General features: G+C 37.0%; 1 protein-coding gene across 7 annotated transcripts in view; it reads left to right on the top strand.

Moving 5' to 3' along the window:
- nfia (nuclear factor I/A) overlaps nt 1–12,495 on the top strand; it is a 153,912-nt gene that overhangs the window by 28,537 nt on the left and 112,880 nt on the right. For 4 of the 7 annotated variants that reach the window (XM_082138843.1, XM_082138844.1, XM_082138847.1 and 1 more), the window contains exon 2: nt 11,244–11,772. In XM_082138843.1, coding sequence (XP_081994969.1) covers nt 11,244–11,772 — 529 coding nt within the window. Of the gene's footprint in view, nt 1–5,806; nt 6,721–11,243; nt 11,773–12,495 lie in introns of those variants that run through there. The other 3 variants (XM_082138845.1, XM_082138846.1, XM_082138849.1) reach the window with 3 other exon arrangements.

The following is a 12,495-nucleotide window of genomic DNA, read 5'->3' as shown; positions in this document are numbered from 1 at the left end:
AAGGTGAATTAGTTACACATCTCCAGTTCACTCTCCACTCCAGATCATTCAGAATGAAGCCAAACATTAGTTTGAACTGTTTAGTTTCGCTCTGCATTTTTTTCATTACTGAAATATAGTACACTGTAAACAATTATGATCAATAAGTTACGGCATCATATGTTTTTACATTGCTTCAACTCATCAAAATACGTTAAGCAATTTTCAACTTATTTTTTATAAGTTGACAAGATTCAACTTATTTTTTTAAATCAGTTTAATGTAATTTAAGTTGAAATGACTTAAACATCCAAGTTGATTGTACTTAAATTTAAGGCAGCCAATTTTTATTACAGTGTATATTACTAAATATTCGATATATTTTGGACACCGTCATTTGACTGATGAACTTCTCTGAACATGGTTCAACAAAAACGTTGATCATATGTATTATAATAATTACTTGTACTAAATAATACAGTAGTTATGTTACAATAAACCATTTTCTACTTTTATTTATGCTTACCAAACATATTTTCCACACAAAATATTATGTACCGGTATTTACTCTTTAAATGCTCTTAAGCAAAGCTTTTGACAATTAGGCTACTGATCGATCCCATTGCAATTTATGAATTATATTTTACAAGTGTGTCTGAAAAGGTAAGGTTGACTTATGCGTGCACACACACACTTAGTAAAGGTACAAGACTAGATTTTGATGTTGTTTGGAGTCCTGTCAGTTCAGATCACAGCCTCTAGGTGGAGTCTCTACCTATATTTGATGCCTGATCGGCTAGAATGGAGGAGGAAGTCGGGCTAAATCAATGATGAGCATCGAGTCTATTATAAATAATCAGTTATATTCTAAATCATATTTCTAATTATAATAACGACGATATTAATAATAATAAAATGCCTAATGGTTTTTATGACAAAATATTTTGGTATTATATGTATGAGGTAGTAATATGGTGATAAATCTTTATTTTAATAATAATAATAATATTGGATAATAATATGATTGTTTATTTGCTTAACTTGTAGTGCATATTTTAACTTATTTGGGTTTACATGGTAGCATAATTTTATCTAGGCTATGTATCTGTATATATTATGGTAGTATAATTTTATCTATGGATGTTATATTATTTAGATGTTACATTATTTCAAATTTACCTTTGCAAAAACATCTTTTCTTTACTGCTCTTTTTTTAATGGTCACTGTATGGTTACAGGGAAAGCGTATTTTTCACATAAGATTTATTCATCTTTATATGTAGCCTATGTGTGTATCTCTCGCTATAATTTCACTTAACTCATTTGCATTGTATGTTTTATTGTTTTGTTATATTTGAGTATGATTTGAGCTGGAACTCATCATTTTACAATGAGTGTTGTGTAAAGAGTCTACGGGTGATTTTGACTTGAATGCCTTCATGCAAACTAGCTTACAATCGTTTAAATATGTCAATATTTCGAGTTGCTGCTTTAATTTATTTGCATATAAATTAAGGCACGTACTTTTTGAGAAGTGCACGCGAAAATACATTTTCAAATGCAATATTGACACCTTCCGATTTTTTCGTGATAAATAGGCTACCCTTTTTTTTTATTATTATAATGGAAATTGTCATTCATTAGTTCCCGCAGCTATACATACATTTAGATGTGCTTGCTTTACTGCTTTTGGCTAATATTAAAGTGATAAACAACATTAACTCAACTCCAAATAAATAACCTGCTGCGTTATTTAGGATACACAATAAGTTTGAGGGTGGTTTTTCATTAGATGGCGATCTAACGCTGAGTTTTAAGCATTTTTACCCCTGAAGACTATCGAGATGTGCAGCGAAACTTCAGCGCACTTTTTTTCCTCCTCACACACACACAAACACACACACTCTCTCTCCCTCTCTCGCTCTCTCTCTCTCTCTCACACACACACACATTGAGCAGACTCGTCTGGCATCGGTTTGCTTTCGCACCCGGTAAAGCCCGAACGGATTCTCAAATAAGACCTCGCATATTGTCTTTTTTCTTTTTCTTGTTTTAATCTCGAATAAAAAAGTGATTTGTACTCACGTCCACACACTCAAGTCGAGAAGAAGCTCCATCCAAGTTGATTATAGGTGCCGTATACCTGATTTGATCCCGTGACTTAAAAATGAGCTGAAAATGCACCATAAAACCCAAATTCTGGTTTCTTTCGAAGAGTTAAATCCCTAGTTCGCTCCGTTGTCCTTTACACACTGCCGTTTTTGCCTCGTCTTTGCCACTCTGCCTCCAAAAGCCTTGGCACAGTTGCCTTGGCATTCAGTGGCTTCTCCTAGAACTTGGCAGAAAATGCTTTAAAGGCGTCTCTAATGTCTGCCACAATTAAACGAGACAAATATGTGAATTTTAGAATTTTATTATAAATTGAATTATTTTATTCTAAAAGTTTTTTATTCGAGATTGAATGCTTGGTAACATTCGTCTTTCCTCATAAAGGATCAATGGAAAATAAACCTGAACAAACGGTGTAGGTTTTATAACTCATTGTTTATAGACAACACAACAATTTTTGGTTAATATATTCACTTTATATATATATAACACCACGATTTAAAATAGGACTACTGTCTATTCTGAATTAAATGCCATATTTAAACCTAATAGTGTTAAATATTCAAGGTAGCCTAATTTAGATAACCGTTCAATGGCATTAATTTAAACTATTTCAAAGTGAATATAAAGTTTGACACAGAATGTTGTGAATTTCTCTAATCTACATATATTGTCACTGATTAATATATATATATATATATATACTTAAGTGTTTTTTTTTTGTGATAGTTTTCAGTTCACCTGACTCTTCCCGCCAACTTAGAGTTCGTCATCAGGCCTATAGGCGCTGTTCAGCCAATCAGTGCTGAAATCAATGCGTAAATCTAAATTAAATGACGTCTGAATGTAAGGCTGTTATAACTTTGAATTCAGACCTAAGCACATTTAGGCCTGAGTGGGAATTTGAAGATGCTCCACACATCTACAAATATTTGATGTTTACATTTAATTTCTGCAAACATTACAGTGTGAAAATCTGATTAGGCCTATTGGATTCATTGATCCAGTTCTCTCGACGTTTCTAGGCCGTTTTGAAGTTGTAAAGGCTGCATGATTAAATACAGGTGACTGCCTTTTCGACACGCGGTTCATGTGTTAAAATGAACGCTGCCACGCGACTCCCTTTTCATGACTTCACTAGCGAGACGAGAAACGTTCTTAAGTTCCCATTCAAATTAGGATTGTTGCAACTTTTGTTCTACAGAATGCAGTTAAAGTGCACGACTGGATACCTGTCAAAATATCCAGGAGTGAATAATTATTATTATTTTTATTTATTTATTGGACAACAGCATGAACCAGTTTTTCTTTGCATAAGTACCATAATGAGCGTTTGTATATTTATGGGTGTTTAAGGGTCATTCGTTCATTTTTAAAGCAGATTTCCTTAAATGTTTTAAATACTCTATCAGAGAAGGTCTTTAAGTGCTAATAAATTGCATTGCAACCTCAAGTTAAATTTAAGAAAACTATATAATATATAGTCTACAAGATTGACAGGATTATAGTTCAGCTGTCACTTCCCTTTTGTTCAAGGTCAGGACAATACAAGATGTTTGGAAAGAATAAATACAGTATAATTGGTATTATATCTATTATTTTTCCTATTTAAATCGTTTTTTTTTAGTAGCCTATACATCGTAAAGTTTGAAACGACACGTCAACGTCAGGTTTGACTGACAGTGTTGCACAGATTGCATTCTCGTCAGGCTGTCAAAAAAAGTCTGATATCATGAAGATAAGCGCGCGCTCTCTCTCTCTCTCTCTCTCTCTCTCTCTCTCTCTCTCTCTCTCTCTCTCTCTCTCTCTCTCTCTCTCTCTCTCTCTCTCTTCCCAATCTAATTTATTTGTGTTGCGCGAGGCTGTTTGCCGAGATCCCGAGTGTCTGTCTAGGAGTGGTTGCTGTCACATGCGTGCGTGTGAAACTTGCCCAATAGCGACGGTACTGTGAGCTTTGAATTTCAGTGTTTTGCCCAATCACAGAGTAGCTCATGAAAACGCCAGAGGGACGGACCTGCACCTGCAGCAAGTTAGTGTGACTGTGAGTTGCGAGCATAATTAATATGCAGTTTCCTATCATTTCTATCACACACAGTGCTATGTTAATTATCACCTATTTTGCATTTGACAAAACGCACCTTGGTGTTTGTTTCACGGTTTAATGCTCATAAATCTCGATCCATGTATGCACATCATATGCTTGCTTTGTGGAATATAGTTTTTTGTTTTTGTTTTTTTAATTCCCCAACAGATTGATATCTCGTTTAGAATACCATCCTGTATTTCTGAAACACTTTCTGTAAATGGATCCGTTTTCTAGGGGGCGCCCGATTGACTTACAGCGAGAGTAGTTGCATGGTTAATAATAAAACTGTGTTGAGTGCCAACCAAACTAATTACACGAACCAGGTTTTCTTATTAATGATGTTTGCACGTACGGCACACGTGATTAGAAACATAACATTGCATTGGCAGTCGCTTTCTTGTCCATCAGTGTCCACCTTGTTTTTAAATCATGACCCTGTTTAGGTTTGACGTTTTAGAAAACACGCAGCTTCATTTTGTGTGGTGTTTCCCAATGGCTCTTTGAAATATCAAAATCCCAGATATAAATAGGCGTATTAATTATAGGCATATGCTGTTAAGGAACCTGTCAGCCGCATATCAATACGTTCATGACGGGGCTCACAGAAGTGGAAGATGATACTGAAAACATTGGTGCTTAAACTGGCCGTTTCAAAATATTGTAAAACAATACTGATCACGTGCAGATAGAAATACTACTATAGCCTACTTGGGGTCGAATAGACACATTACGTAATTGGTTTATTGCAGAATGTTTTTTTTTTTTGTTTTTTTTTTTGAATTAGCTAAGCGATTTGTCCTGAGAAATTTGATGACATTCTATTCAGTTCGTTTTAGTGAATCATAAACATTGCGCGATCAGTATAGCACGATTAGCGTACTGAATGAATTAGTTATTTTTACTTGATTAAAAACACTGAGCGCGAACAATGTATTCCGATTCCCGAACGAATGACTCTTTTGAGCCGATTCTTTTTAGTGAATCAACTACATACAGCGATTCCCAGACGATTGACTCTTTTGAACTGATTCTTTTAGTGAGTCAAAATAATTATCAATAAGTATGAATCTCGCGTACTAACTAAAGTTATTGCCTTCGTCATGCCCGTCTCGAAATGAAGCGAGAACTGTAATTAAGGCTCGTGAGACTTCATTAATTTACTGATTGGTTGTTCGTCTTACGCATTAAGCATGTCGCTACAATCAGTTATTTTTGTATTATTAAATGTTGTTACATTTTACTTAGTGCTTTTAAAATATATTTAATATGCAGGTAGAAGCAGTTATTTGATTGCACTTAGCCTAGGCTAGCCTACTGCGCTTTTTGCAAGAATTGCATTACATTTATTTGCTGATATGTTAAATCTGAAAATGATTTAATAATTTGACGACACACTACTGATGGCAGTGAAAGCAATACGAACGTCTTATTATTCCAAACGTTTCTTTATGTAAAGTAGCCTACTCGTTTATTTAGGCTTTGTGTTTAAAATAAAGCGGAAAAAATTCGGTGCATAGAATGTCAAAACATAAATGCATTAGCACACATTATAAGTTAAATGCATTATCACACTTTCTGCATTACAATACTTCATGTGTTCGAAGTGCAGCGGCATTGGGAGTGCATATTTCTCCTGTCCCGCATGTGTGTGACTCTCGTGCCGATATTGAGGGCGCTGTGCTGATGGGAGAGCCCAAGAGTTTGAACGGGAGCTTCGTCTCAGCGGACTCGAATCGTGCGCGCTTCACTTTTTTTCCTCCCTCTCTCTCTTTCTCTCTCTCTCTCTCTCTCTCTCTCAGGTCGAAACTAACCACGACACAAGTGGCAGCTTTTGCAACAGGGGGTTTTAAGGATATTACAATCTTCCTAAGCATGCCGAGCCCTCCTCGCTGCTCGTAAATCCGCTTCAGTTTTGCTTCGCACCGCCACATGCCTCACGGCGGATGCAAGCGCGCGGCGCGGCGCTATAAGAGACAGCGAAGAATGAATCAAACGCGACTTTTGTAACGCATCCGGACAACTTTTTCTATCTTTTTGTTTCTATTGAAATGCCCGCAAGATGAAATAATCGCTCCTTTCGGCGGTTCATCTCCACAGTTTCACTCATGGCTCTATGAAATCTCCGTGTACTGTACTTCCATCCATCCGTCCGTCGTCGGGACTTTTCTCTTTGCTACAGTTGATGATAATGCCGAAAGTTTGGATATACGGCTTTAACAGTACAGTACAGTAGATGTGTGTAACTCGAGGCGGGGTTAAAGTTCAGCTCTATGGAGCGCTGAAGCGTCGCGCGCACTTCGCAGAGTTGGAAATGTGAAAGCAAGAAGCAAGGCTTTATTTTCCCTCTCTCCCTTCTTCTCTGTCTCTCTTTTTTTTCTCTTTTCATACACACATATACATACACAGCCCATACATCCACACATACACACCCTCACTCACTCACTCACACACACACACACACACACATACACACACGCACACACACAACATCGCCTATTCAAGAGTTAAAACCGACAGATATGTATTCTCCGCTATGCCTAACACAGGTAAGTGACATTTTCGTCTATTATTAACTCTGTTTGTTGTATTTGAGCGGTGTCTTTGGCCGGGACAGCACGGATAGGGGCTAACCTTTGCTTAAGACAAGTTACTTAGTGTGTAGTAAGGCATTTCTGCTCTGACAGAGCCAACTGAACTACCACATGGCGTATGGCGCCCACCTCACACACACATATGTTTCTTATGCACATTTATATACAGTTGTATTTTATTCTAGCCGCGTTTGCGTATGGAGAGACGTTGATTTTATGTAGCAAGTTAAGCTTTAAATAGTGCTGTGCATGAAAGAAAACGTTACTCTAATCCTGCAGAGTCAACGTTATGCACAGTTGATTTGGTTACACTGTTAAAAATAAAGTTATTTATCAGTTTCAGCAAAAAAAAAAAAAAAAACCTCTGTAAATAAGTTGCTTTAGGTTTTTTCCTTTTTTTGGAAAAGTTTTTGATGTCACGTTTGTAAGTTTTTCAGACCAGTACACTGGACTTTTAAGTTCTTTAAAGCACCAGAAATCTAAAGAAATGCAAAATAAAAAAACTCTTTGCAGGACTTTAAAAGGTTCTGCTGTGACATCAGACTGTTTTTCTTGTTGGTTCTATTAAGGAACAATTTTTTAAGAGTATGACCATTTAAGTTTATAACAGCACACACCTTTAAAGCAGAATTGTCATATTTAGTCGCTTTTTACTATTAAATATCAACTATGCCGTTTACAGTTTTAACTTTAGTTTAAACCAGCTTCCAGCAATAATTCTGCTATCTTATATGAGACTTTTTCTTCTCCAGTCATCAGAAACTCTTTGATTAGATTTTTGCAAACTTCGCTGTCATATATATATATATATATATATGAATACATATATATGAATACACACACATATATATATATATGTGTATATAGTGTAATCTAAAAGTTAAGACTGTTTTAGCTTTGGTGCTGTCATGTCTGATAACCTAAACAGTAAGATTATGAAAGCATAGGGCTGTTTGTTTGTGGCTTTATCATACTTTTGTGATCGGCACAGAATAAAAACTAAAGTGGAATAAAGTTTAACAGCAACCGAGAGGGTTAAAGGAGGTTTATAAAGAAATCCAGTCGTTGTCTGAATCATGGTGGCAGGTGAAGTGAGGTGACAGGTCTGGAAAAGCTGTAGTGTTATTCTGTAGACTTGATGTGATTTTAAACTGTTTGGTTAAATGCATTTTATTGAATGCACAAAACAAAGGAGAAGGCCTCAGTATTGTGTCACGTATAGGGCCGTTCTTTTGACCATGTTAGTTACAGTCTGTTTGGAGACACTGGAGAGGATTCATGCGAAAAAAGACAAATTATGTGTAATGTGCACAGAAAGACGAGCTGAGAAAGCTCAAACTTTAAGTCGTCTTTTCATAGATTTGATAATGCAAGACTTGGATTTGTTGGCAAAAGTTCTTTTAGGGCTTATTTACTTCTGTTAATCCATGCAGAACCGTAGGGAAGCTTTTGATAATTTGTCAATCACTATAAATGTGACACATTATCACTAACTGACACCTCACATAAAAACTCACATGTAGCTCATATATTTTATTTACTTGACTATAAATATTTGTTACTAACAGTACTTATTAAAAATAAGTGAAATGCTAAATTTAGAGGAATAATGTGGTTTAAAGTCTTACAAAAATTTCATCTTTTTTTTTATCTTTCTTTTAAATTAGTACTAATGTAAGTAATATGACAGTGATATTATTAAATGTCTAATAATCATAGTTGTACTGAAGATAATTGAGACGGACCATTGATTTCCTCTCTGTTACGGTGTTAAGGCAGTATGATGTCTACTTTCTCTCTCTCTCTCTCTCTCTCTCTCTGTGTGTGTGTGTTTGTGTGTGTCGTCCGAGTGCCAAAAAAAATCACGTCTTTATATAGCTGTCATTTCATAGTAAAATCCTTCAAATCAAAACTCATTTCTCAACTCCTTCCTATATTTTAGTTGATTCTGAAATATACTTTTATCTCTTGCGTTATTTATCGATTACCTTTCAATGTATTAACATCACGTTAGTTGTCTTTTTAGAGACGTGTGCATTCACATTGTCTGTTTTTCGTACTATTTTTACATGCGTTAACACTCTCTTGTCTCTTTTGGCCACGAGGCACTATTGTTCCCTGCTGAGGCCTTACTATAGGACAGCGAGGTTCAGCTTGAAACACTTTAGGAGTCTGGAAAACCCTGACATGCTAACCAGACCCTATACTGACACTCAAGCACGCTCCTAAACGCAAAGAGCTGTTTGTTTTGCCACTATGAGCAAGTATCTTCCTACAATTCCGTTTTCGTAAATTGCTAGAATTACAACAAGAAGAAAACGCTCTCATAATGATCTCAAACATGAATAATCTGCATGTTAAATTACGTTCTGTTGTGTATCATTCACCACATAATTCTAGCAATCGTTCCTTTTATTTAGAAACACTGCTAGAGAACCGCAGAAAGTTAAGTTAACCATGTTTTCACTGTAGAGAGCTTGATTCTCGTCTGGAGATTTTCCATATTGATTTTTTTTAGAAGAAGTCTGAGTGTAGACAAGTCTGCAACAGATCTTTTTTTTTATTATTCTTTTTTTATAAAAACATATAATATATATGTATAAAAAGCCACAACCATAGATGATATCAGTTATTAATCACAGACTTTGGATTAAGTTTCTTGGAGAGTCAGTTGAAGGCAGATAAGGAAATTCATTCACTGGTTTAAATTCAGGATGAAACAATACAGTTTTTATGCCTCGGAGGCAAGGGAGTTTGATTCTTGAACAAGACAGGAAGGAAACAATATGATTAAACATATACATTTGCTTGGGGGTCTCACAAGAGACACACAGACATTGTTCCGTACACTATAATAATGATATATGCTTATGCAAATCCTTGATTTCCTGTGGTGTAACAAAAGAGATATGGCAATATGTATCTATATGGAGTCTGTTGTTGAGTCTACGACTTACACGCAGTAATCTTACACAAACAGTGCCATATTAATTTTAATCTGCACAGTTTACGTCCAAAATTATGTTTTTTTTGTTGTTGTGATATTTATTTATTTTTGCTTGATCGTATATTGTGATTATTTTTAATTACGATACAAACATTAGCAGCAGTGCTTGAAATTGGCCCGAGAAATTAATTTAATTAACATTCCTAAATTACTCCGAATTAATTGTTACATTTCTAAAGGCACTGGTCCGAGGCCCATTGCGTTATATTCATATCTGTGCTTATTCAAATGAAATCTGCGCTCAGCACATAGTGCACTTTGCTTGCTTGCTGGCAGCCCTCTCGTACTCGCACGGTCGGTTTTGGGACACGATGCAGGGCTATTGCTGTTTGTGGAAATGTTATTCTAGTGATTGGCAGTCTGCCATTATTCTCTCTATGTAATAAAAACCCTGAGTTATTTTCTGTGTAAAATCCCAAATTATTTCTTATTAGAAACCACACGTTATTTATTTGCCCAGTTATTAGGGTTTATTTGTTTTTTTCTTTAGGCAATAAAGAAGTGGTCATGCAAGCCCACAGATAAAGAACTGCACATACAGTATAGGCTTTTTTATTATTTTGATAATTGCTCAGTCGAGCATGTGTACAGTTTTAAAAATGCTTAGTTTATTTAATAATATTTCCTTAAGTTTACAGTTATTGCATTATGCAGCTTTACTAAATAACTTCATCTCAGGTGATACAGTAATATCCTGTAAATATTAAAATATACTTCCCTTTGTAGATTAAAATAAATCCCTGCATGATTATATCCTCCGCTAGACTTCGAGTGTGTACAAAGAGATGCGTTAATGTTGCGGCCGATATTTTGCTGGTCTTTTTGTCATTTTATTATAAAAATTGATTTTCTGCCAGGTTGTGCACCAGCGGCAGGTGTAGGGATCCCAAAACCCGGCACAATCTGCCCCGCACACACTCCTGTGTGAAAACAACACACTCCTCGCTGATAGCGAATGAAGTAGCGCGGTTTTTGGAATCGTGTGTGCATTTTTACGGAGAACAGATAAAAATAGCCACTCCAATTTTCCTGGTCGGTTGTTGCTTTTTCTCGGCCCTGGCATACCCCTAAAGACCAGCATTCTTGCCAGAGAGCCAAGATATGTCCTAGACGAGCTACACACACACACATACACACACACACACTGACTGCCCTGCTCGGTTCACAGAAACACTCCTGCTGTTGAGGGCCGTTTTTCAAAATAATCAAATGGGATTTTATGTAGATGCACGCGTTTAGCTTTCATGGTGTCTGCTGTGAAAAATCTGTTTTTGTTTTTGTACTTCACCTGGTTTGAATATTATTATTTTTCACAGTTTCTTATTAGAAAATAAATTGTGATAACTTTTAGTTTACATTTATATTTTTAAGTGTATTGCTTTATATATATTTTTCAGGATTTTCTGAAACCTGAAGTGTGTTTCATAGCGTCCATGTGGACTAATTTCTGCTTCCTTGTCCTTTTTCGCAGGATGAATTCCATCCTTTCATTGAAGCACTGCTGCCCCATGTGAGAGCGTTTTCCTACACTTGGTTCAACTTGCAGGCCCGCAAGAGAAAATACTTCAAGAAGCACGAGAAGCGCATGTCTAAGGAAGAGGAGCGAGCCGTGAAGGACGAGCTGCTCAGCGAGAAGCCGGAGGTCAAGCAGAAGTGGGCATCGCGGCTGCTGGCCAAACTCCGCAAGGACATCCGGCCGGAGTTCCGCGAGGATTTTGTGCTCACTGTCACTGGGAAGAAGCCCCCTTGCTGTGTGCTCTCCAACCCTGACCAGAAGGGCAAGATGAGGAGAATTGACTGCCTGCGTCAGGCGGACAAAGTGTGGCGCTTGGACCTGGTCATGGTGATTTTATTCAAAGGTATTCCGCTTGAAAGTACTGATGGCGAAAGGCTGGTTAAGTCTCCGCAGTGCTCGAACCCAGGGTTGTGCGTGCAGCCGCATCACATAGGAGTTTCCGTAAAGGAGCTCGACCTGTACTTGGCCTACTTCGTGCATGCAGGTAAGTCCCGTTTTGAATTCACTAAATCTGTTGAATGTATAAAGATGCGAACGACACCCATGTGAGCACCAAAATGTATATCGCAAATTATGGATTGTACTTTTTTTATTTCATTTCATTTTTATAATAATAGAAGTGCGGCCTGTGCAACTCAAAACTGAATCCTCTGCTTCCATTCTGACATGTTTTTCTTAATGACATAAAACATGCAAACTGAGAAAAAAAAAACACATTACATGTTAATACGTAATTAATTTGAGAGTGGATTTTCTGTTTATGTCAAAAATATAATGTGACTATTTCATCCTAATTGCAAAGTCACTGCACAATATAAAACAGAACAACTGTCTGTCGAGTTAAAATTCCTGTGGAAAAGTCCGGTGCAAATATTTGATTGAGCGACTGTTAATTGGCAGAAGGCGGCAGGGGATCCATCCTGCACTGACAGCGGCACAAACACAAGCTTTCTCTTGGAAGACAAGAAGCGCACTTTGTTTCGCCAGGCAAACTGAGCACCTTAATTACACTCATTTCCTCTCGCGCGCAAATTGTGGCAGTGAAGTCTGAGAGTTGGCAGCGTGCACATCCGCCGTACCTTGCGTTCCGTGCGGACTCGACTTGCGCTTTGATGAGGTGCCGATAAAAAGAGGGAAAACGCAGTGTAACCCGAAGACGGCGGAGATAAAGCCGTAAAACGTGAGCTTTAGCGCTTCGTAGGAAAAC

Source organism: Leuciscus leuciscus, assembly GCF_965113295.1.
Source record: "Leuciscus leuciscus genome assembly, chromosome: 15".
Taxonomy (NCBI): domain Eukaryota; kingdom Metazoa; phylum Chordata; class Actinopteri; order Cypriniformes; family Leuciscidae; genus Leuciscus; species Leuciscus leuciscus.
This window is presented reverse-complemented; position numbering and strand designations above follow the sequence as displayed.